General features: G+C 35.5%; 3 protein-coding genes across 6 annotated transcripts; 2 read left to right on the top strand and 1 right to left on the bottom strand.

Annotated features, from left to right (window-relative positions):
- The first annotated feature begins 6 nt into the window (after positions 1-6).
- LOC127063170 (phosphatidylinositol-glycan biosynthesis class F protein) lies at positions 7-2,259 on the top strand. The gene is made up of 2 exons (XM_050992554.1): positions 7-155; positions 265-2,259. Exon 2 carries the CDS (start codon positions 281-283, stop codon positions 968-970), a length of 690 nt encoding a protein of 229 aa, XP_050848511.1. The 5' UTR covers positions 7-155; positions 265-280; the 3' UTR covers positions 971-2,259.
- Positions 1,289-25,145, bottom strand: LOC127063153 (cholesterol transporter ABCA5-like). 3 transcript variants are annotated; one of them, XM_050992527.1, is made up of 24 exons: positions 24,902-25,145; positions 20,842-21,222; positions 18,061-18,182; positions 12,426-12,599; positions 12,164-12,345; positions 11,764-11,968; positions 11,600-11,675; positions 11,344-11,497; positions 11,060-11,246; positions 10,796-10,939; positions 10,518-10,668; positions 9,873-10,399; positions 9,421-9,770; positions 8,902-9,308; positions 8,565-8,825; positions 8,204-8,471; positions 7,917-8,091; positions 7,512-7,848; positions 7,139-7,413; positions 6,913-7,059; positions 6,456-6,829; positions 6,179-6,386; positions 5,720-6,059; positions 1,289-5,586 (listed from the first exon to the last, which is right to left on the bottom strand). In XM_050992527.1, exons 3-24 carry the CDS (start codon positions 18,151-18,153, stop codon positions 5,483-5,485), a joined length of 5,139 nt encoding a protein of 1,712 aa, XP_050848484.1. In that variant the 5' UTR covers positions 18,154-18,182; positions 20,842-21,222; positions 24,902-25,145; the 3' UTR covers positions 1,289-5,482. The 3 variants fall into 3 exon arrangements, with proteins under 3 accessions (XP_050848484.1, XP_050848485.1, XP_050848486.1); XM_050992528.1 differs by lacking the exon at positions 24,902-25,145 and adding an exon at positions 24,373-24,505; XM_050992529.1 differs by lacking the exon at positions 20,842-21,222.
- LOC127063169 (tubulin polyglutamylase complex subunit 2) lies at positions 13,310-15,632 on the top strand. Of its 2 annotated transcripts, XR_007781284.1 has the most exons (3): positions 13,310-13,734; positions 14,094-14,969; positions 15,554-15,628. XR_007781284.1 is itself a non-coding variant. In XM_050992553.1 (2 exons), the coding sequence occupies exons 1-2, from the start codon at positions 13,467-13,469 to the stop codon at positions 14,702-14,704; spliced, it is 879 nt and encodes a 292-aa protein (XP_050848510.1). In that variant the 5' UTR covers positions 13,310-13,466; the 3' UTR covers positions 14,705-15,632. The 2 variants fall into 2 exon arrangements, 1 of the variants encoding a protein (XP_050848510.1); XM_050992553.1 differs by having other exon boundaries at positions 14,094-15,632.
- Positions 25,146-25,265: the final 120 nt, after the last annotated feature.

Raw genomic sequence — 25,265 nt, 5'->3', positions numbered from 1 at the left:
CTATTTTACATGTTCTGTAAAATTGTCATCTTACTTAAATAAATATAACTAAAGCTAGTTATTCTGAGATAAACATACATACAATCACATTTTTAATTTCCCATACATAGTTGTATTTATTAAAGGTGACATATTTAAACACATATATTTTGGCGGTAAGTCATATGTTAACTAACCTTAAATTAATACAAGTAATTTTTTTATATATGTTTCTCTATCATATTTTATATATATATATATTTTTTTGTTATCTGTGTGTTACAGAGTTAACAATAGAAATATGATCAGTGGGAACAAACCAGCACAAAAATTATTGTTTATTTGTTCATCGTTTACTTGCATTTATTTTCCAGGCATATTAATATTATTAAAAATTAATGGAACATTGTATAATGTTGGCTCGTACAAATTTATTCCTATATTATTAATATTGATGTTTGCTGAAGTGATAAAAGTAATCTTCTCTTTATTACAAAGAGAACCAGTGCTTATTACCAAGATAGAAACTAAAACATCAAAAAGTAAAAGATCAAGGATAAAATATATTAAAGAAGGTTTTAAATTTGTTATCACAGGCATTATATTGTCAATCATTTATTATTTCCTTATTATTATGTTCGGTGCGCCAGTTTTTAATCAGCAAGAAGAAACCACCATGCTTACAATAATATTAACATGTTTAACATTTGTTCCTGCTAGTTTACATTTAGGAGTAAATACAACGGTCAATATTTTAATAGGAGCAGAAACACAGAAAGAGAATGTACTTATCAATGCTGCTAAAATTGTTATAAAAACTACATTTTTGGGTACTTGGTTAGGTGCTATTGTAATTCCATTAGATTGGGATAGACCGTGGCAAGTATGGCCTATCCCTTGCGTAATAGGTGCTCTTCTTGGTTATACAATTGCACATTTTATCATTGTTTTTAAGACTCTACCTACATTGAAACAAAGTAAAACGTTTTAAATAACTCCGTATGTTTATCGACTCTAACAAAATTATGTATTAAACTAGAAGCAAGAGATACATTTATATTTGTTATAACAAGTACAAATGTATTTATGTAAATATTATTATAAGTTGCATTTATAGAAATAATGTAAGATATCATACCATCCTACTTATTCTTGTAGTATAATCATTTAATACAATCAATCATCTAACAACACCCTTCATGTATTTTATTATTTTATCATATATGTTTACAAATACGTATGTATAATAATCATTATATAAATAACGAAAGAAGAGGGAGAAAAAAAAAGAAGAAAATGCACCACAACCTTATGTTTAACTGATTTTTATTAGTGAAAAAGCTTCCGTTAACCGACTGATTACATTCACTTTATACAACAAATACGTAGATCCGTAACGTTAATTACGGTTTGACGGGTGTTAAGTGTTCGGCATGTATCAATGAATATCATAGATATTACACGATTTTAACGCGTGAGTAAAGAACGAAATGTCTTTTCCTTCATATGGGTATATATGTATGATCAATCGTGTTTCGTGTATATATATGTATGTGCGCGTGATGTATGTGTGTATATGTGTACCCATTTATCAGCCGCGCGTGTATGGGTGGGTGCTTACATACGTGCATGCACGAGAAGAGATATCCTTACCAAAAAATGAAATAATACTATGAGAAAGACGATTTAACGATCGTCCAACTTGGATTTTGACTATCGTCTACAATAAGACTACCATCGTCTTTTATTTGTTGTATAATTAATTAGAGTTAATCGGATCGATCGGAACAATCCTCCACGTAGAACGAACGGACGATAATAAGAAAAGCGAGGGTAACGCGTTACGCGAGTATGTGCGGACGATTACATTAAAGATCTATGTGTATGTATGGATGGTGCATGATGATGTTGTATGTGTATGTGTGTGTTATATGTACGATGTTGTATGTGTATGTGTATGTGTAAGCATGTATGTATGTATGTGTGTATGATGTATGTATGTATGTATGTATGTATGTGTGTATGATGGATGGATGGATGGATGTATATATGTATGTCACACGGCTACTAAATATCCGACAACGGGATCGCAAAATAATTGTCAAAAAATGAAGCACTTTGACCGCAAACGCGATATGCATGTCTATCGGATTACATAGTAACGTATTGTTCTTTTTTTGTTCCTTTTTTATCTTGTATTTTTTTTGTTCTTTTTTTGTTCTTTTGCTTAAGTTTCAGAAATGCTTGACGCATCTTCGCGTACTCCGTAATCGGTGACAACTGTTTTAAAAAATGGTATATAGGTATATATATATATACATATATACGTATATATGAATATATATATATATATTTATATATTTATATATTTATATATAATCTCATAAAATTGCCTGTTGTTTATTTTTTTTTCCCTTTTCATCGTGTAATTCCATAATTGACTAAATTTTATGTTATACCGTATTTGCTAGAATGAGATTTGTGCGCGCACAATCCCTTATAAATGCACGTACGTAAAGTTACGCACGCAGTTTCTATTTCATGTATTTATAATAAGAATTCTTCCTCTCTTATATAACGAGTTCATATTTACAAAAATCGATACTTTTTTCTTCTTTTTTTTTATGGCGAGATTCAAATATTAACTACCTACGTTATAATTATATCATCTACAAAAAATGTTTCATTCAGTCCACCGAACAACGCCCAAAACTCGCGTTCGATTTTCGCGCCGCGACAGCAGCGCCATGAAGATCAAAGAGAGATAGGGCGCCATTCTGCAAACGAGAGCTTTCCTTTTCTGTTCGAAAGCCTCAAAAGAGCCTGTAATTTTTTTTCTAAGATTTGGCTAACTTTTTTTTCTTCTTTTTTTTCTTCTTTTTTTTTCTCTTAACTTTATTTTCTCTCTTTCTCTTCCATCTTCGACATCTTCTTATCTTGCTTTTTACCTTCGTAATTAGATCTTGGATCCAATGATTACGATTAAGGAGCCTGTTCGATATACAGGGTGATTCATTAATCGTACTCGCTTTCAACGAACAATGTTTCATCTTTCGAAAGATGAAAATATAAAAAAGCAAAGAATTTATTATAAATCTTTTATAATTTCTATAACGTTACAAGGTAATTTCTAATGAAATAATCGTAACGATTTTGTTACATAACCTCACTTTCGAATAACGTTCGTTGTTTATCATACGACAGACGAGACTTTTCCTAAAGGGATCACAGAACGATCGATAATATTTAAAAAGAGAGAAAAGATCAGTCGTTTTAACGAACCACCCTGTATATATACATATATATATATACTCACATATATATACACACATACATACACACATATATATATACACATACACACACATATATGTATATATGTATTTTTTATTTATATCGGCAGCAATTTTTTTCTTTCCACTCTTCTGACGTTTCTGTAGGCAACAAAGAGACAAGCAATAATCGAACTTTCAAGCGTACACGCATTGATCAAACTTTAAAAGCATTATGCTTTTATTTGGGAAAATGTTCGATCGATTCGGTACTCAAGAAATTCAAATTTTTGCCAAGGACAATTAGCCAAGTATTCGAACCAATATCGCAATCAATTGGATCATGCGAGATCCTATTTCTTTTCCATACGTCTTCTCATGTTATCTAAACGGAAATAATATAGCTTCGTTCCATGAATTAATCATCATAATCATTATCATCATCATCATCATCATCTTCATCCTCATCTTTATCATTATCATTATCATCATCATTATCATTATCATTTTAGATCCTAACGAGGCAATAATAACGATCTATCGTATCCTTCTGACTTGTGATCCAAAAAAGCTTGATAAAAGACCATAAGACAGACGGAGAGAAACGTTTATAGATAAGTACTATGATCTCTATTGTTTATGCACTCCTCTTTGGATCGATAATAATACGTAAAAGTTATTCGTCGATCCTCTGTGAATCAACTTTTGAATTATTAACGAATACGCAAATACGTATTCGATGATTAAAATGATTCGATCTATATCGGGATAAAATGCTTTTCTCATACGTTTGCGGATAACAAATTGTCGCATTAAAAGTAAATAAATTGATATAAGTATTACGCAGATATATCTACGCGTTTTCCCTGATAACGATCATAAACGTTAAGTCTTTCTTAGACGAACGTTAGATACATTACGGGATCCAATTCCAGTGCAGTATTATTATAAGACCGCTGCGCGAGTTTTTTTTTTTTCTTGGTAATCTAAAAGAGAGATAGCATAAAATAATGTTGAGACTACGAAATCGTTAGATACAATAGATTCTTAAATCAATTTTTTTTTTTTTTGATTACTGAAAACGGAATTTCTTTTTATGTTAATGGCGCTCGAACACTATCTTGCGACTATTTACAAGATCCTAATTATTAACACTTATTCATTCATCGCATATTTACCTTCGCATATACGTAGATGCAAAAGTCGAAGTCTTACATGCACAAAAATACGAGCACGAGAAAAAGACGATTTTATTATCCATTCGTTTATCTATATCGGTATATTATATACTCGCAGTGTGTTTTTAATATTATCGAGCCGATACATACGATCCTGACAGTGACATACAGTCAAGGTGGAGGGACCATGGATACCAAAATCCCAATTACTAGTTTATTTTCTTGTTATATCTTATGATTCTCAAATTATTCGCTTTTACAAAAATCTTTTTTTCAGGAAGCCCTAAAATTAGAACCCAAACTTTTGTTCAATGTATGTATGTATGTTTGTATGTATGTATGATGTATGTATTTATGTACTTATTTATTTATTTATTTATTTATTTATTTATTTATTTATTTATGTATTTATTTATGTATTTATTTATTTATTTATTTAATGTACTTTATGTATGTATGTAATGTACGTTAGCTTATACTAAGACTGCAAAAATTTCGTTTTAAATAGTCGTTTCATTCATTAATTGTGCAATATCTGTTACATGGTTTACACAGTACTGACGAAAGCATATCTCAAGATAATGTATATTATCTTTTGAATTGTCTATTTAACAAGAATACGCGTTTCATCTATACTCAATTGCAGATTTGGGAAAATACAATCCTTCCCATTGGACAAAAGCATTTTAATGTATGCCACTGAATCCTCATAGAGGAAAAAGGTCGTGCGTTTTATGAATCACTGTGACGTAATGTTTAAGTAATTAATAATATATCAACAAGGTTTAGACGATTAGTATAACTTTGTAAACGCCTTCGAACGAACGGAAAAAAAATTTTTTTAACATCGCTCGTACTCGCATTTTAGTGCAATCACCCGATCATCCTATGTGTTTTCACACAACGATAATTTAATATCATTTCGTTTCGATTTTCTTCACTGTTACATAAAAACAATGACTTTTAATACTCTCGCGCGTAATTGAGCAGTCTTGAAAGTATAGCAAGTTCATAATTAAAAACAAGATACTAACACACTGAACATCTAGATCGTCATTCACCACTATTGCTCTCGTCGTAATGAGAGAACTTGAGAAACACCTGTTCCAGGGTAGTTTGACTGAAAGTATACTCCTCGATGTCCAGTTCCTGTTTGGCTGCAATTTAAAAATTTTCATATGTCTTATTAATTAATTTTCTTTTTTTCTTTTCTGTCTTTTCTCCCTTCTACTTCATACGTTTATTGAAAATTCAATAATTATGTATTTCTAATGCGACAGTAGTTCTTACCCTTCTCCAACTGCATAAAACACTCGGCCAGCGAGTTCACTGCGTGTTGAGGAACGGCGAAGACCAATCTGTCTGCAAAGCTTTCTTCTAACGTTGCATCAGGAAAGAGACCAGCAACGAATTGCTTTAATGCAGATAATTTATCACCGGAAGGCATAGTTGGAGTACAATCGCCACCAAAAAGTTTCATCTCTAAAGTGTACCCAGCACCATACAGATTTTTCAGATGTTGCGTCGAACCTATGCATCTTAATTCACCTTTGACCATTATACCGACTCTGGAACACAGTGCATCGGCTTCTTCCATTGAGTGAGTTGTAAGAATTGCTCCTCGGTTACCCTAATAAAAAAAAAGAAGAAAAAAAAAAAAGAAAAAATCGAATGTTAACTTTTATATTAATGCAAAAATTCATCAAGTTTCTAGAAAGAGAAATCATAGACGCATTGTTTGGATAATACCTGGAAACTAGCAAGGATGGTATCCCATAGGAATCTCTTTGATCGAGGATCCATACCCGTACTAGGTTCATCCATTAAAACAACCTTTGGTCCTCCAACCATCGCCATTGCGAAGCTAAGTTTTCTTCTAGTACCACCTGAGCATTCTTGAATTTGTTTATCGGCATGTTCATGAATCTGAAGACTGGATAGATAGAGATCTACGATTCTGAAATAATATTGATATTTACAACGTGAAAGTTATTGTTACGCAGGATAAAAGTGTTCTTAAAAATACTTCTTAATCTCTTGCGAAGGTACACCACGAATAGCTGCGTAGCATTCCAAATGTTCTCGTACAGTAATATTTTTCCATTGAGCATCGTGTTGCGGACAATATCCCATTTGTCTGAATGCTTCTGCCATCTGAGAGTGAATATTGTATCCATCAATTTGTACTCTACCACGTGTCGCTGCTTCCTCTGCGATAATAATCCTCATCGTAGTAGTTTTGCCAGCACCGTTATGACCTAAAAGTCCAAATACTTCGCCTGGTTCAACGGCCAATGATAAATTTCGTACGGCGACTTTTCGTTGCATTGACCCTTCCTCTCTTCTGTTACAACAGCTACAAGAAACTGTTTCTCGTTGGTGATATTCTTTCCGTAGATTCTAACATGTTCAACAATCACGATTAAGATCATGGCTAAAATATCTATTCATTCATTGTTTTACCCATGGAAAATTATTTTTACCTGTACCAATACCACTGGTGATTGCTGAATGGAAGGTGACGTAATAAGATTGAACACTCTCTGTCTTTCAGTTTTTACGTCAGCATCTTCGTGATCACCTACATCCGAATTCTCCATTACCTCTTCGCCGATAGAGACATCATTTCTCTGCGCATACATACAAAAATATTAACATTTCTTTCTACGTGCATACTTGCACGATAAAAAAATATAAAACTCTTCTAACCAGGAAATGCTTGAAGGTATCGGTAATGTTTCCACCGCTTTTCTTGATGTCCAATAAGAGCAATACGAAGAACCATAATGGACAATGTAACAATACACCAACAGCCATCAATATGATCTCCGTGGTAAGATAATCCGACATTGTTAAATGTTGGCAGGCAGCATTAATAGAGCACATTAAATGGACGCGATCTACATAGTATACAGCTGCGTAGGGCACGTACATGGTATTCAACAGAGAAAACACCACGTGCAAAGCGAACGCTGCTGTACCACCTTAAAAAGGATCATAATATTTCATGTTTGGATAAGTAGCAATATTTTTGTTTAAGTATTTGTTTATATATTTAGATACATATATATATTTCACTTACCAACGCCTAGCATATCCAGGAACATGACAAGCAAAAAAGGTATCAGTCCTAAGAACGTTGCAATATTGGGTAAAATACTCTGTGCGGAATCCATCTTATCAAAAATGTAACTCCAACATGTTGAGAAAAGAATGGACGATGGGCAGTATAACATCAAAAGGGTACCAAGGGTAATGAGTGCTGGCGGTTCTTGAAGCGAAGGCACGTCGAAGAGAAATATAATACCAACGATACATAAACAAATAAATGTCATCAGGCCGACTAGGACGATAAAATAAGTAAGGAAGTACATAGGAAATGACAGGCCGTTGATGCGCAATTGATTCTTCGCTTTTATCTAAAAATCAAACGTTAAAAATGTTAAATAGCGTTGTTAATTAGGAGCATTGGATAAATTATTCTTACTTCTCGATCATAAACCATATCGATTGCCAAAGTGATCGGTAATAAAACAAAATCCATTCCTATAAATAACGCTGAACTGGCAGCACCTATATTAAATTCTTGTGGCTGTGATGTCTGTTGAAACGGATGTGTTTTTATTTCAATTTGCGGAACGTCATCCTTTCTGGCTATCAATCTGTTTTTAATGGAAATTGTAACCATTATTGCAGTTCTACGTAATTTCTTTTTTTTTCGAGTTTTTTTTTTTTTTTTTCTTTTCTTTTCTAAAGAACGAAGAATATACATACCTATAATAAGTATTTAACAGTACATTCAATAAGATAGGTAGAGAATGTTGCATCGTATCGTTATATATGATCGTTAAATCCATATTTAGAGAGTTATATTCATTGATATTAAATGCTGCTATGTGCGGTCCGATTTTTAACAAATTAACGTAGTTTCCATCGTATTCATCGATATGCTTTACATCATGACTTATACTGTCTATCAAAGACGTTATATCAACATTGGTATTATTGAAATATACAATTTTAGTCCTATTGCCATAGGTGTCTAAAAGATTTACGGAAAAAGAGAAAATATTTTAATAAAATTATAAGTATTTCAATGATACTTAAAGATCATAGGAAGTATATAAAAGCATACCACTATTAAGTTCAAGAGACTGCATCTTAATGTCGACAGTTTGAACACTGTTTATATAGAGACCAAGGATTATTAGAGCAAGAGGAGCAACGATGGTGAAGTAAAGTAGTTGAATGTTTCTAAACAGCCTGAGTATCCTTAGGCGAAGCATGGCGTAAAGAATTTGAAGGAAGTTAGGCCGAATTTTGATGGGGTCTAAGCCAAGGCCGAGAATAGGAGGATTCCTATCATTGTGAACTCCATCTGGTAGATCACCTGCTCCTGAATCGAAATACATAAATATAATGAACAGATCCAAGAACAGATTTTAAATATTGAACGATTTTGATTTAATTACCTTTCGCTTGACCATCATTTTGAACGATAACACCTTCGTTCTGTAAACTCTGGTACGATGTACTTTTCGACTGCAAGGACAACGATCTACTAAGTGCACGATTACGAACCATTTTCTTTGACAGATTGTCCATGGTACATTCCGTTTCCTCGTCTTTTTCCAGATGTAAAAACACTTCTTCCAGGGTCGTCATAGATACTCCGTAACTACTAATACCCAACCTACTCGATCTCGTTTTGATTTCATGCTCGATAGCCGAAAATAGTGAGGCGAAATTTTCCACGGAATTGTGAGGCAAGATGAAGCTCAATTCTCGACCGTGGCGTCTTGCTTTTTCGGCTTTCGTCACATGAGACGATACTAATCGTGTTATCGCATGTTCCCTCGCGTTGCCTTCGAGTACGAGACTATAATGATAATTCAATGATAGAAAGAGATTGTTAAAAATGAAAAAGAAAAATAAATAAATGAACATTTGCACGTACATAATTTGTGCATATATTTACACTTGATACTCACGTTAAATGATAACCGATACCGAATTTATTTTTTAAGAACAATGAAGTACCGCAACATCTCAATTTCCCTTTACTTATAACTGCCTTCCTGTCAGACAATATATCTGCTTCGTCCATGAAGTGAGTCGTTAAAAGAATGACTTTACCGTGTCTTCTGGATTGCAGTAAAGACCACATTTGTCTTCTCGAGTATGGATCCACTCCAGCTGTAGGCTCATCAAGGATAATGATCTTAGGATCACCGATAATGGCGATACCTACTGAGAGCTTTCTCTTCTGACCACCGCTTAAGTATTTTGCAAAAGTATCTGCTTTTTCAACCAGGTCTATGTCTTTTAACGTTTTATTTACCTGTAATATTAATGACATTGATATTCGAGCTTTTAGATATGCGAAATAATAATTTCCAACTATATAATATAGTTTATTTAGAAGCTTCAAATATTGTCATACCTCATAATCGATCACTGATTTTGGAATACAACGTACAGCGGCAAAAAATTCAAGATGTTCTCTAGGCGTTAAAAGATCAAACAGAATGTCATGCTGAGGGCATACACCTGTCATACTTCTGATCATCTGCATATCGTTTGAATCTCGTATGTCATATCCAAAAATCAAAGCAGTACCGGCTGTTGGCGATGTCAATCCGGTGAGTATGTTAAACAACGTGGTTTTACCAGCCCCGTTATGTCCCAATATCGCTGTTATTTGTCCCTCATAAATCGTTAAGTTGATACCATTAACTGCCTTTATTTCAGGCTTACGACATTTCTGATAAGATTTAAACAAATCTACGATTCTAATAGCTTCCCTTCCCTTCATCTCGCGAATAACTGGTTCCACGTCTCTATGTGTTTCCTCACCGGGTATAAAAGAATTTGATTCGCCATTAGACGACGGTACCCTTTGAACTTTACGTTGACACCAAAATCCAGGTGTAAAACAAAACCACGGTGATCTCTTCGTACCATACTCGCCTATTAATCAAAATGTCATGAAAGATTATCATCCCCGGCTGTTATTGAAAATATCATCAGATACGTCGCAGAGAGAACCAAAAAAAAAAAAAAAAAAGAAAAAATTCTTTAAACATACTTGGTATTACCGAGTCCAAATAATAAGCTAAGTAACCATACAAGAATATGTCTAAAGTCATCATAATGAGACTTCCACCGAAAGGTATACCAGGACCACACCAAAGATTATCGAAATTCACTCCTTGTCCCTGTAAATCCAGGACCAAGGCCTACGGAAAATGTAAAGAAAAAAAAAAAAGAATAAGATTCATTTTGATTTTATTTTAGAATAAGATAGAAAGAATAGAAATAAGATTTATCTAGATTTTATTTTGATAAACGTTTAAGGAGGCCAACCTTATCCATAGCCAATGCAACACCCGTTGGACTTAAAAGTGATACCAGCCAAAATGAGACCGAGCTAGAATCGTTTATAAAGACTTGAATGAAGTACATCAAACTTAGTATCGTTACAGCAAAGTTTCCAAGGACACCGGCAGTCTAAAACGAGATACGAGTATGTTCGTCAAAATCTGGAAAGCTTTTCTAATGATGTTACATTAAATCAATTCGCGTTCGTACCTGTTTAATATAAAAATGTTATCTAACATAAATACTCACACGAGAATTATCAAAGAATGGTGTTATCATGAAGGCAAACATGACGATGGAAATACTATAAAGTACAACCAAAAGAAATATCGGTAAAAAGTGAGTATGCTGAAACATTTGTAGAGTGAAGAGTAATATCACTCCAACGGCGGAGAGTAACAAGACAAAGACGCCGTAGATAATAAACCAAGACATCCTAAAGCACGAAAGACGTATCAATATTTAACTCATTTAATGCATACATTAGAACGCAGATATCGCAGTTTCATCATTTATACAATATATCGACTTACCAAAACACAGAATCCTTCAGGCCCATAATTTTCATTCCTTCTTTAATCTTCTTCTCTTTTTCACCGACAATTAGTATCAAGAGATAAGTAATGAACTGTGAAAGTGCTAAGACCATGTACAAAGGAATAATGACTCTAAAAGCCAGCATCCAATCTAGAAAATTATGAAGAGTTGTATTAAGAGGAGAAAAAAAAATTTGATTATCATTTCTTCGAAGAAAGTAAAAGCTTCCCCGATAGAGAAGCTATTTCTTACCAGCTGTGAACGCTTCTTTCGGAAACATTTCTAATTTTATATGCGGAATGGTTATGTAGTTGTGTTGCGTGTCAAGCTGGAGTAAAGAAGTAATATATTAGAAGATGTGTTTCGTAAGAGTGAAAGAGAGCAATATGATCCAAGATTATAAGTAACTGACGTACCTTTATCTTCGTAATATCCATTAGCATTTGTAACGCTAGGAAGCCAGAATGCAAGTAGTTATCCACGGGACATGATCCGCCAGTTTTTATTGACAGAACGCCTCCCATCCAGTGGTTGGTATCCTTCCGGCAAGTAACCGGAGCGGAATAGAGTTCAAGAGGCGAAGGAGGCGATGTATACGAAGGATTTGTTCTAATCTCGTATCTAAAAGATACAAATATTCATTTTAGCCGTCCTTCGATTTAGATTATAAAAGAGAGAAAGGGGAAAAGCTTTTCGTGAACGTAAACAACTATCCGCATCAACGTAGCAATTTAATACATCTGACTGAAATAATGTGTTTGTGTATGTGTATATATGTATATATACATATGTGTATGTATATATAAACAGTCTTACAGAAGACGTTGAGTGATCGGTTGAGAGTCTTCAAAGATCACAGCCAGAGGTACACTATATGGATCTCTCCAGTAAGCTGCTTGTAGATCATCCTTCGAATCGAATATCATGAAATTCAAAGGTAACTTCTCAGGAAAATCCCACATGGACAGCCAAAAGGTGTTCATCGAATTTAAAAAGTTCTGCAAGACGAATCGAGTAAATTACAAATTTTCAATACGCTTTTACGAGATATGTATATATTTATCTAATGAAAACTTACGAGAGTTTCCGTCGAATTAGGTACCACAGCAATCGTATTGTTCTCATAACCATTGAAAAATTCGAATATATTCGATTTATGCCCCTGCGTCGTCATCGCGGGATAATTTGGATTAGGTATCAACACCTTTATCACTATGAGAATCCCTAGAGTATAAAGAGGCAGGAAGATCTCCTACAATAATGATACAAAAATTATTTTAAACTTAAAAAAAAAAGGAGAAAAGAAATACTACTGCAATTCATTGCCATAGACAAAAGATCTCATATATGTAAAAATCAATATTTTTATTACATTTTCTATCGATATATGTATATATTATTATTATTATTATTATTATTATTATTAGTATTATACTCTGCTCTTTTCAAATCAATTATTTAACATCATAACCGCATTAAAAACATCAACGAATATTTAATAAATCGAACGGAAAATGAAATGAAATGAAATGAAATGAAATGAAATGAAATAAAATGAAATTGGTAAAGGGTATATACGAGTTCGTTCAAAACTCCAACATTCTCCTGGGAATAATGGAAGAAGGTTTTATGACTAATCCTTACAATCCCCTTATGTTCGTCCCATCGATGACGACGAAAGATAATGAACGTGTCTGAAAATCATATGTTACGAATATACACATATGCATGTACATAATTCTCGTGTATAAAAGCGAAACATAGGTTAATTTTTTTTCCCTTTCTTTCTTTTTTCTTTTTTTTTTTACAAGGGCAAGTTTCTTTCGCATGATCCAAACCCTACTGTTTGAGAAAGACACCCTCTTTACACACATGCGTATACCAATACAGATGTGTAATGTGATGAGAATCGTATGAACACGGACAAGCCGTGTTCGATACGCTCGTGGTTCGAGGGGTGAATAGAGAAGCACCGTTGTTCGCTTTGATATACTGTTGCCATGACGATAAACAACTTAAACGAAAGCGATATTTTCAGAAGGAGCCAGTTTTCTTCGTTCTCGGTTGTCCTGTCATAAAGATCTCTGACACGTTTACAAAAAAAAAAAAATAATAAAAGATGGATTCACGAGCCAGTGAGACAATGTCATTTTTCGTCGATGTCGTTACCGAAGATTCATTCTACGAAAACCTAACTTTAGGTGTCGTCAAGATTCTCGAAAATTCACCATGCGTTAAAAACGTTCGCGTCAACAGACGAAACGGTTGCGAACGAAACGCCATTGTGAATTGGGAGCAACGACACGGCTGCGTGTTACCAGAAGACGTGAAGAATTTCTATGCCTCGATCGATGGTTTTCTACTACAGTGGAATCTCGAGATAGCAGGTATTTTTTTTCTCCTTTCTCTCTTCTTTTCCTTTTTTTTTTCTTTTTCCTTCTTTCTTCCTTCGTACGAGATGTCCCGTTGTAAAATATTGTCTCTTTAACTCTGAACACTCACATGTATACGTAAACGCTTATAAGATATTTTTTGTTTCCTTTTGACTGCATTTCATTACTTTCATTTTACATATTTTCTCTCTCTCTCTCTCTCTCTCTTTCTCTCTCTCTCCTTGTCCTTTTATGGAAAAATATTTTTTTCAAGGACATCGTATACGTCAATCGTTTATCATCTGTAACGTTGAGTTCTTGTTCGTTTCACACAAGAGGGATATCGAATTAGCGAGTCACTCGTTCATATACAGGCGAGGAATTTCCGGTAGGGCGAATGGAGATAGGCAAGCTGTCGTCCCTAAAACGTTACCTCGGCGTTGGGAAGGATCGACAAAGCGGAACGACGACGAGTCTGGCCTCGGAGGAAGGAGGGGACATCGAACCGGAAGTTGAGATACTCGTAGGGAGTACCGAGGACGTTGTTGCCGGTAACTCGAAGATTCACACGGTTAATCCTCGCGGTTCGAAACTCTTCGAGATAGCTCGATGCTTTCCCACAACTTTAGATGCGAGGGTGTATTTGGTATATACAAATAAAGCTGAACAAACGTCGCCTGAAATTTGGCTTCATCAGGAAACTGCAGATCGATGGTATCATCTGGCTGAGGATTTCACCAAATACTTTCGTATGATGTTGGTCCATCTTGGTTTACCTCTTTGGCAATGTTGTGTCGTTGGCTTGCCTCTGCCAACCTGGGTCGAGCAAGTCTATTTCTTGGTCGGGCCTCATCTCCTGCCAAATATAATAGAACCAACGGAAACAATTTCTAGTAGTCTCTGGAACAATGGTCCTACCAATCTACTCGATCCAAATATTTTCAAGGGTAAGGAGAATAAGCAAAGGAACCCGAGAAAGAAGTGATTTCTTCGTAGTCATTGCCGTTCCCGCCCTTCTGATCATCGTGATAAATCTTTCTCTTTCCTGAGAGAGAAATAGGAAAAAAATTACAAAAATAAAAATTTAAAAAAGAGAGAAAGAGAGAAGAAAAAGGAAGAAGGATATCCTGGCGATCCGTCAAACGTACGAACCTCCACATTTCCTCGGTAGAAAATGAAGGAGTCGTGCACGCGTAAAAGTGTCTTAGGAACGAAGATGAAAAGGAGTATCATGGGGGAGAAAGTAAAAGGTGACATTTTAAAATATCAGCATCTCGTTTCTTTCCTACTCGAAAAAATAATTCCTACGAGTACGAGGGAGAAGAGGAAAAGGAAACTTCCGATATCATCCATAACTTTTCAGAAAATAGCACTGGCTATATCACTTGGGATATATTGAAATTGAATTGGCACACGATCTCTTCCTCTATCTCTTTCCCTCTATCTCTGTCTCTCTCTCTCTCTCTCTTTCTCTTTCTCTTTTTATTTTGCTTTCCGCGTTCTCATTTAACGCGCGTCATTACGGATTAGCTCGTTAAATCCGCTTTAAATCATCGTATACCAGTCTAAAAGAATTGGAACACGCATAAAATTAATCAAAAGAATTTAACGTTCGGAATATTCGAGTATTCGTTCGGTTTGAAAAGTTCGAAAGTTCAAGCGATAAAAGCCAATAAAATTTCTCGTGTAATTTATTATTGAATCCGATATACCATCTATACATTATTTTATGTTTTTTTCCTTCTTCCTTTCTTTTGCGAAAATATCATTACGAATAGAAAGAAGAGATAGGATTCGAGCCAGGACATAATCCTGTTTTGTCACGTTTGCGTAGAAAAATAAAATGGATATAAAGGGGCGAAGAAGGACAAGGAAAAGACAAAAAAACAGAAGACAAAAATAAAAATAAAAGAAATACTTTAAAAATGCAAGCTTCTCTTAAAAAATCCATCTACCATCTAGCATTATTACTACTACATATATATATATATACACACACACATATGTATATATATATATATATGTATATACATAACAACAGAGCAGCAATAAACGATTCTTCTCTTCTCCTCGACCCTTGGCCCAGTTGGCACAGTACGCACGCAAAAATGGCAGCGCACTGCTGCGACTGGCAGCACGCCTTCCTACTTGGCTACTGCGGCTAGCCGTGAAACGCAGTCGTTTCGTCGCCATACACAACTAACCATCTACAAACTTTTTATTTCTTTTTACCCAGTTTTTTTCCAGACTCCATAGTCCAGAGACTTCCTATGCGGAAAATCCTTTGGCAATCCGAATGCATATTCCTTTCTTCTTCTTCTTCGTCCTCTTCTTCTTCCTCTTCTTCCCTTATCCTTTCCATTCTTAACAACATCGATCGTTCCTCTCGATGGACAAAATTCGTAATAAGGAAGAGAAAAAAGTGAGAGAGAGAGAGAGAGAGAGAGAGAGAGAGAGATAATAGTGTTAGAGGCGTTCAAGTATAAAAAAATGAATTTTTCTTGAAGAAAACATTGCTTATTTCGTCGTCGTTTAAAACAATGTACATGTATCTTCGTTCGTTATTCTCACCAAGGCAAAGTATACGTTCATCTAGAATGCATGTAGAATTTCAATCGATCTTTTTCTTTATCCGACGGAATCGTAACTGTGCCCTCCTTCCTCCTCCCTCACCCCACCTCTCCCTCCCCCCGAAGCTACGATCGATCTTCGATGTTCCTCTATTTTCGTGCTTCTAGCGAATTTCCTAAGCAGAAAATTTGACGTGGCACGAACCAACACGGTCGTTCTTTTTTTTTTGTTCTTTTTTTTATCTCTCTCTCTCTCTCTCTCTCTCTTTTTCTCTTTTTCTATATTTTGCTTCTTCATTATAGGTTTTCATTCCCTTCTTTTTCCACCCTTTCGATTCATGAACTCGCATCGATGCGATTTTCCCGTTAAAAATAATTCGAGAAATATCATTGATTTTTTTTTGTCTTTCTCTTTATCCATATCCTACATTTATTTTATTTGAAGTTCCGCTTCCGAGCTGTGCCGCTTTAATCGTCGAAACAAGAGCATGGCTGTTGGTGCGATATGCGTGTATCGTGTTAGAACGTGCATGAATATTTTTATTTCCAAATGGGATCCTACGGAGAGTGATCAACGTGGGAGAGTACAGTATAAATGTAATGTACGTATTAACGAATAAGCTACTCGCCAACGTAAAACTGTCGATCGATCGTATTTAAAAGCATTGATACAAGAGAAATATGATTCATTTGATCTTTTTTCTTTTTTTTTTCACGATATCCACCTTCGTAAGAGATAAAAAAAGAAAAAAACAATCCAAGTGACTCAGTATTTTCGTCGAAATTTTTACGATTCATATGTTACCTAGTCATTCATAGTCGATTATTCGATCGATAAAGTTTTAGCAAATCGTATATACGTAGGGTATACCTAACTACGTTCCATTTCTTTTCATAGGTAAAATAAAATTGTGTCACGTAATACGCGCCACTGACCAAACAGACCTACTGAAAATTTATGCGATTTCCAAAATGTTTTTCTGCTCCATATATCGCAAGGACATATGATATAATATCTGTCATATATCGTACGAAGGAATTTCGTCGAATTTTGTTCTTGCTCGATCCAACGAGCAATCTCAATTTTTATTTCTCCTTTGTCTAATTATCTTATTAAACGATATTATGTATACGTTTATACATACATATATCTACATATGTATCGAATTTGGAGCCAATGAAAAGAAACACATGCTGTTTTTCCAAGTAGCTTGATTATACAACAAGACGTTCGGTCTCATCGGATGTTATAACATTCCTTTGTCGTTATCTCATTTATTAGTACCAATGCGTACGGTTTATCTACGTGTACGAGCTATTAAAAACGTGCAAACGCATACGCGGATCTTTATCTATGTATTAATTATTGATCAGAATAGCAAAGCTCGGCGTTACCGACTATGCACTATAAACTTCTTATCTTTATTTATTTTCCTACGAGTTTAAATATTTCGCTAATTAGATCCCCGTTAATTAGAGTTTCGTCATGTATAGTTAGCTACTCTTCTACGAGTATAATTCCACGGTATTTCTAAATACATACTCGTTGATTGGACGAACGATAAATTGAATAAATCCGCATCGTAGTTAAATATACCTTATTATTAGTATTTTCTCAAAGAGAAAAGTAAAATAATAATAAAAGTAATAATAAAAATAATAATAATAATAATAATAGTAATAATAATAAATAATGATGATAATAATAATAATTATGATAATAAATATATATATATACACACATATGTATTTATTTATGACTTAAACATACCGCGATGGTCTTCCGCTTTTCACGTTTCTTCAGAAGAATATTTCTCACGAGCATAGCTCGTAGCTGAGACCAGTAAACCTTGCACGAATCCATCCTGCGAGATACACTCGTCCTTGCTATTTCTGTAAATAAAAACATACAGTTATTTGTGTATAATATTAAATTTAGAAAGAGAAGAAACAAATTGGACGAGATACAAGAAGCGATGAAGAAAGAAACAAAAATTTTGCTTTTTATTTTTTCTTTTCTTCCCCCCTTAAAGAAGGACAAACAAAATTTATTATTACGTTAGCATGCTACTTCGTAAATTCCCTACATAAATTAAATAGGTCCGTTCGACTATAGATTAACATCTTCGCGGACAGTATTCAAAATCACGCTCTTCTAACGAGATACTAAAGAAATGTCTAGGACATGATCGATAATTCGTACTTTACACTATTTAAATGTTCCCGCGCATAAGAAAGAGCTAAGTAAATGAGAACATATGTCAAGGCCTTCCTAAGGTTTCTTCATCGTATCGCATGTATCGCTTCTATGGAGAGACCTATCTTGATTATCGACTCTTCGTAATATGATTAGATCCAATCTCTTCTTAGCCAATTAGATGTTATTAGACGAAAGACAGGTATATATCAAAAGAGAATCCGCTTCAGTTTAGAGTCTAATGAAACGAAGAATCACGATTCACTTTTGTGAATCTTTGTAAACTTTTGTATTGCACAACTCTTTTTTTTTTTCTTTTTTCTTCTCTTTTTTGTTTTGTCAAAAGTTTAGAGATTCGATTAAATGGCGGAAAGTTTATGAAACGGGGAAAGAGGGTTGGAAGATTGGAACAAATTCTTTTGACAAAGACTGAACATTGAAGCTTTTTAACATAGTATTTGAATGAAAAGAAAGCAGAAAATAAGATCGCTTCGGTAGTATACTTGTTAACTCGACGGATCGATAATCACGTCTCTCTTTGTCAACTCGTATATACCACCTTTTGTATCGCCTCGGATATATTCTAGCCTTCGGCATTTCGAAAAGGAAACATAAGCGTAAGAATAATTTGGGAAAGAGAAGATAGAAGAAAGACAGAGAGAGAGAGAGAGAGAGAGTTAAAGAGAGGGAGGATGACACCTACAGAGAGAGAATCACATTTAAAATAGTTAAAAATAGAGTATCCCGCGATTCGACTAATAATTTTCTGCCAAAAACCTTTATTGCCAATGAAATTTTTTTTCTTTCGATATTGACGTTCTCGTAAGAAATTTGTAATATTAATTTCTACCAAATTAATTAGCACAATCCATAACACTTCTGAAAAAGCATGAATAAATATCTCTTTTTTGTTATCTCTTTCTTTTTATGCAAATATCGAACGATTCACAAGAAATTCCGCATATACTATGCATTTCGTCTAGAATATATTACACAGACAAGCACAGGACACATCCAATTTATTTGTTGATGAAAAAGTTGAATTATTTTGACCTAGTCAATCTATTAAACTCGTAACATTCGTCTTTTTCTCTTTTTTCTCTTTTGTAGAAGGAGTCAAACGAATGTTCTCAAGTTTCCCTCAAGATTCGCGCCCGACTTTCCTCGAGTTACCCAAATTGTAAAACGAGACTGTCGATACTAAATTATACATTATCGCCAAGATAACTTTCTGTTCTGACATAGAGAGAAAACAGAGAAAGAGAGAGAAGGGAAGAAACAAAAAAGAAAAAGAGAGAGAGAGATAGAGAGAGAGTCAGCTGCAGAACTGCAACCACGGTGAACACATATATATGTATTCTCTGACGTAACTTAACGACACACACGATCCTACAAATGAATCCAAAGAATATAAACGACGCTTAATCCTTATTTTCTTTTAGTATTCCGTAACGTCTAAATGAAAAAATATTAGCCGACATCGTGAAGGAAACTTGAACTCGTTTCGTAAGATGTTTTTCTTTCTCTATTTTTTTTTCCTCTCCTGCTTTTCCTTTTTTTCTGTTTTTTTTTCTTTTCCTTTTCATTTACGTCACTCGACATAAAGAACGTCACGAAACACCATTTCCTTTCTCATCGGTTCAACTTTGGTTGAGCCGTGTTCGGTCAACGAGCAACGTGCAGCTGTACGTCACCGGAAGGATGACGCGTTAAAGAGCATTAACACTACCTTATACTACTAAAGGGATCGTGCTTACGTTTACCCGTTCTAAGAGAGGTATTCTAACAAAAGAGAAGATATATCTATTTAATATCAATATAGATTCTGCTATAGATATAATATTCATTTAACAGAGAGAATCCTACGTACCGACGTGCACGGATCGATCTAATCGATTTCAAATGTATACAACATTCTATGATAGAATAAATAATATCCTTTACTCAATAAGCTCGATAAGCTTTTCGATATTAGGATTTGTTGAATGAAAGAAAAAAAGAAAAAGAAGAGAAGGAAAGAAAGAAAGAAAGAAAAAAATAAAAGAGATAAAAAAAGAATTCGAGATAGAAAAAATAATTTTTCTTCGAGAAGAAGCTTATCGAGATATTAAGGTCTCTCGAATAATCGAATCGACAGTTCGAATCAAGACAAACGATCGAAAAGAAATAAGATATAGCTACGAGGAAGTGGGAGGGGGTTGAAAAGAGAATGGAGGAAGTTAAAAAGATTGGAAAGTATAAAAAAATAGATTATATCAAAGAAAAAGAGAAAGAGAGAGAGAGAGAGAGAGAGAGAGAGAGAGAGAAATAGGAAAGAGACAGAGAAAGAAGGATGAAGAAGGACTTAGGACTTACGTTTGTCACGAATCGTGCGAGGAATAGAAGCAAAGAGAGAGCATACGAGTAATCTACGCTGATCTCTCTCCGTTGCTGTGACCGCTTCGGTTGTTGTTTTTGTTGTTGTTGTTGTTGTTGTCGTCGGTGATACAATTGATCGAAAAGAAAGTAACGTTGCCGATTCCGTCGCTATCGATGATTCCGTCGTTTCTGATGCCGTTGTACCCGATTTTGGTGTCGGTCTCGATCGATCGGACGAACTTGCACGAGGATCTCACTGCCGTCTTGGTTCGCACGTAGTCGCCAACATCGAGACGAGGAAGGAAGGAGAATTCGAAGCTACGTCGTCCCTCTCTTTTAGCTTCGTGAATCTTTATCGCCATCCTTTGCTTTCTCTCTCTGTCTCGAATAGAGAACGACACGTTCAGCGCGTACCGATTTGATTTATATAGATTATATGTATATGTATGTATGTATGTATGTATGTATGTATGTATGTATTTGTATTTATTTTATTTCGTTTATTTATTTAATTAATTTCCTTTTCTTTCTGTCTTTTTCTATCCTCGTATTTCTTTTAGACACGAGCCTTTGCCCTGTCTTTCACCAACGTCCAGTAAGACAGTACAAAGGGGAATTCGAAAGAGTAAGAGAGATAGGGAGATAAAGAGAACGAGAACGAGAAAGAGAAAGAGAAAGAGAGAGAGAGAGAGAGAGAGAGAGAGAGAAGAAGGAAGAGCGAAGAAAGGAATATATCACGTGGCTAGATTTAGAATAGCTTGCCGTGTCTCGTCCTTCTCCCTCGGATTCGTGCCATTCAGACGAATTAGGTCCTCGCGAAGATCAACGGGATGCGATCGGTCTCCTTTTTCATCTACGAGAATATGATAGAGAAGATATTGGATATTATCCTTTCCTTTCCATGTTATCGTATTAAAAGCGTCGCCTCTAACAAACGCATCACATCGAGCTTTCTTGAGACTCCGCGAGTCCCTTGTATTTTTCTCTTACAATTACGGGCTCCCCACTCGAGTGGGATAATGAGTAAATGGAGTCAATGTTTTCATTTTATTCGTAGGAGTACGTGTGTATGCGTGTGTGTGTGTGTGTGTGTATATATAGTATATATAGTATATATAGTATATATGTAGGTATCTGTATGTACGTAAAATTCTTGACTATCTCAATAGTTGATTCATTCGAACGTGAAACAAATTGAAATATTTTGTAAAGATACTAATGCATTATATATACATGTACATATATATATATATAAATATATATATATACACATACCTATATCAATCGAAAAATCGTTTGGATCAAAGATTGATCTAATTGAATAGATCCGATTTGTTAACTTCTATCATCTATAGGAAATTCAATCGTATCTGAATAACCACTGTATACGATCGAAAACCACATAAAAGTAGTTGAGTCTATTCGAAACTGATATGAAAACCACTATGGGAAGAGAAGATAGTGCGGTTATGAGAAAAGTTTTCTATAGAGAACGCTTTTGAGATAGTAGTATCGATGTTCTCAATTAATTGATGGTTAACAAGAAGCCATGATCGATTTGGAAAATTTCGGATAAACCTAACTAATATTATATTCACATGAAACATGAAAAACAGTTAGACAGAGAGAGAGAGAGAGAGAGAGAGAGAGAGAGAGAGAGAATAAAGAGAATACTATATACGCTTAGAGTTAACGTTGCAACAGAGACACAGGAAACAAGCAATTCGATGGTCGTGTTAACGAAGAGGGTTACGACGACTGAAAGGTTTATTTTAAAGGGATACACCCTTTGCACGAACATCGGACAATTCATTTTTAAACGTTGCGATCAACTCCCTCGAAGAAGTTTTTCGTTCTATGTATTCGCGGCTTTTCTTTCTCATATAAATAATAGAGTCAAAGTAGAAAAAGGGGAGACACAGGTTCCCCATTGGGGTCGTCACCCTGGAACATACAAGGAGTCGTCAAGGTAAGGAACGAACGAGTAGACACGGTGTCGCCAGTTCATCCACTTTCCTTAACGACGAAAGCGACCCTATGTCGCAACGATGATGACAATAACGACAATGACGACGAACACGACCACGACAATAACGACAACGACATATACGATGGTGATAATCATAGATAGATCACCCTGAACTTTTAGCTCTTTATTCGAGAAACACATTTACGTGAGATAAAAAAACGTGAGTTGGTTGCTAAATGAAATTCGCGGAATGTATCAAAGGAATCCATCCGAGACAGAGAGATTAAGAGAGAGAGAGAGAGAGAGAGAGAGAGAGAGAGAGAGAGAGAGCTCGGATTCTTAAACGCGGACAGGAAGCCCTCGTTTCCTGGCTCCCATCTAGAATCGACTAGGCTATTGCGAGGATTAAACGATAGCCGCTTATAATCGAGGCAGCTATTACGAAGTTAATTTTTCCCTCTTCTCGCAGTTAATGTTACGTCCAATTTTCTCTACATTTTCGTTCGGATAGCGACGTTTTGCTGCTCGGTTAAATGACGAATGGAAGAGTAAGGTCAAACGAAACGAAGATTGTTATATGATTGCCTTTGAGTGATCTTGTAAATTCTCCCACTGAATTAGTGGAGTAAGTTAAAACGAGAACATTTAAATTTCATCAATGTCGAAAGTTTAGAATCGATAGTTCTAAATTTGTTTCGGTTTCGCCTATCTTTGAATGAAGTAAATACATAATCGTTATAGTTATAGATACAAGCTGTTAACGTGTAAATTATGTATCAAAGCTTTCTTGCAGAGGCTGTACACACGAAATGGCGATTTCATCAACGCCAATGAAAGGTAAGAGTTTAGCAAACATATTTCGTGGAACTTGAAATTATAGCATAGAGAGAGAGAGAAAGAGAAAGAGAAAGAGAAAGAGAGAAAGAGAGGAGGAGAGAGAGGACGAGAGAGAGAAATAAAGAATGAGTGTGTATGAGAGAGAGAAAATGATAGAAAGAAAGAGAGAAAGAGAAAGAGAGAGAGAGAAAGAGGGAGGGGAAGGTACGTTGTGAGTCGGGTCTATCGACCGACAAGAATCAGAGGGCGTAAGAGGGTCAGAAGGGAGGAACGAGGAGGCTTTGCTGTTCAGTGAGGTCGGATACATCGGTGGTCTCGATAAATGACCAAAGCGAGGAAGGATGAATCTCGTTGATTTTTTGCCACCAAACGGGATCGTAAGAATAAAAGAGAAAGAGAAAGAAAAAGAGAGAGAAACCCGTTCATGCTAATACACGCGTTCAACCCTCCTTTCAAAATGGTCACGATCGTTTTATCGCCAGAGGTCACTGAGAGTCGCCCTCGCCCTCGTCCTCGTGCTGGACAGGAACGTCTTCTTCGTCGATATTATTTATTATCGTTAAAAAATTACAATTAAATCGAGCTTGTAAAAGAATAATCACATACAACTATTTCAACATCGTTAATACATTGGAACGAAAATTGAGAAGGAAGGTTGAACAATCTATAGAAAAAAAAAAAAAAAGAAAAAAAAGAAAGAAAAACAAAGAAAAGAAGATTACAGAACAACGTCATTTCGTTGGGTTTAATCGATCAAATTCTCAGACAAATTTCCACAGTCTTGCACGAGACATCCTTCCAACTGGAAACCATTTTCAAAGATCCTACACCCTCATTCTTTCTCTCTTTCTCTCTTTCTCTCACTACCTCCCTCCCTCTCTTTCTCTTTCTCTTTCTCTTTCACGGCGGTCTCTTTGACAGGTCAGAAACATAAACGCGCACAAGCGCGAGGTTCGTACGCGACGCGTCTCAACCCCCGTTTTCGATGGTACTGCCTGGTTCTGTCTCACCCTCTCTGCCATTCTCAAGCCGTTCCTTCTCTCTCTCTCTCTCTCTCTCTCTCTTTTTCCCCCTCTAGCGCATGGTCGCGCCACTAGAAAATCGATCCGCGACCGACCTGGACAAAGCGGTAATCGTCCACGTCGATTGGGTAAATTCGTTTTTTTAAACGACATCTATCTATCTATACATATTCATATATATATATATATACACACATTTTAATAAATACATATATATATATATTGTCACCTTCGTATCAGTAGAGAAACTCAACGGCAAACGATCCTCGAAACACGAGGTGTCGTCGTCGATGTCGCGGCAATAGCTTGCCGACATCCGAAAAGCCGACGCACCTCCTTCCGGCTTTCCTCTTCCTTCTCCTCTTCCTTCTCCTTCTTCTCCTTTAATTTGATCCTTAGATTGCTCCTTCGAATGGAGAATTCCGAGGCGGCTACGAACGCTGGTCCTACTTCTCCTCCTCCTCCTCCCCCAGCAACTCCTCTTCTTTCGAAGAAGAAGAACGACCGAACCTTTCTCTTCTTTCTCTTCTTCCTCTTCCTCCTTCTCTTCTTTCTCTTCCTTTTCCTCCTTCACAACTATCACCACCACCACC

Source organism: Vespula vulgaris, chromosome 4 (assembly GCF_905475345.1).
Source record: "Vespula vulgaris chromosome 4, iyVesVulg1.1, whole genome shotgun sequence".
Taxonomy (NCBI): Eukaryota; Metazoa; Arthropoda; class Insecta; order Hymenoptera; family Vespidae; genus Vespula; species Vespula vulgaris.
This window is presented reverse-complemented; position numbering and strand designations above follow the sequence as displayed.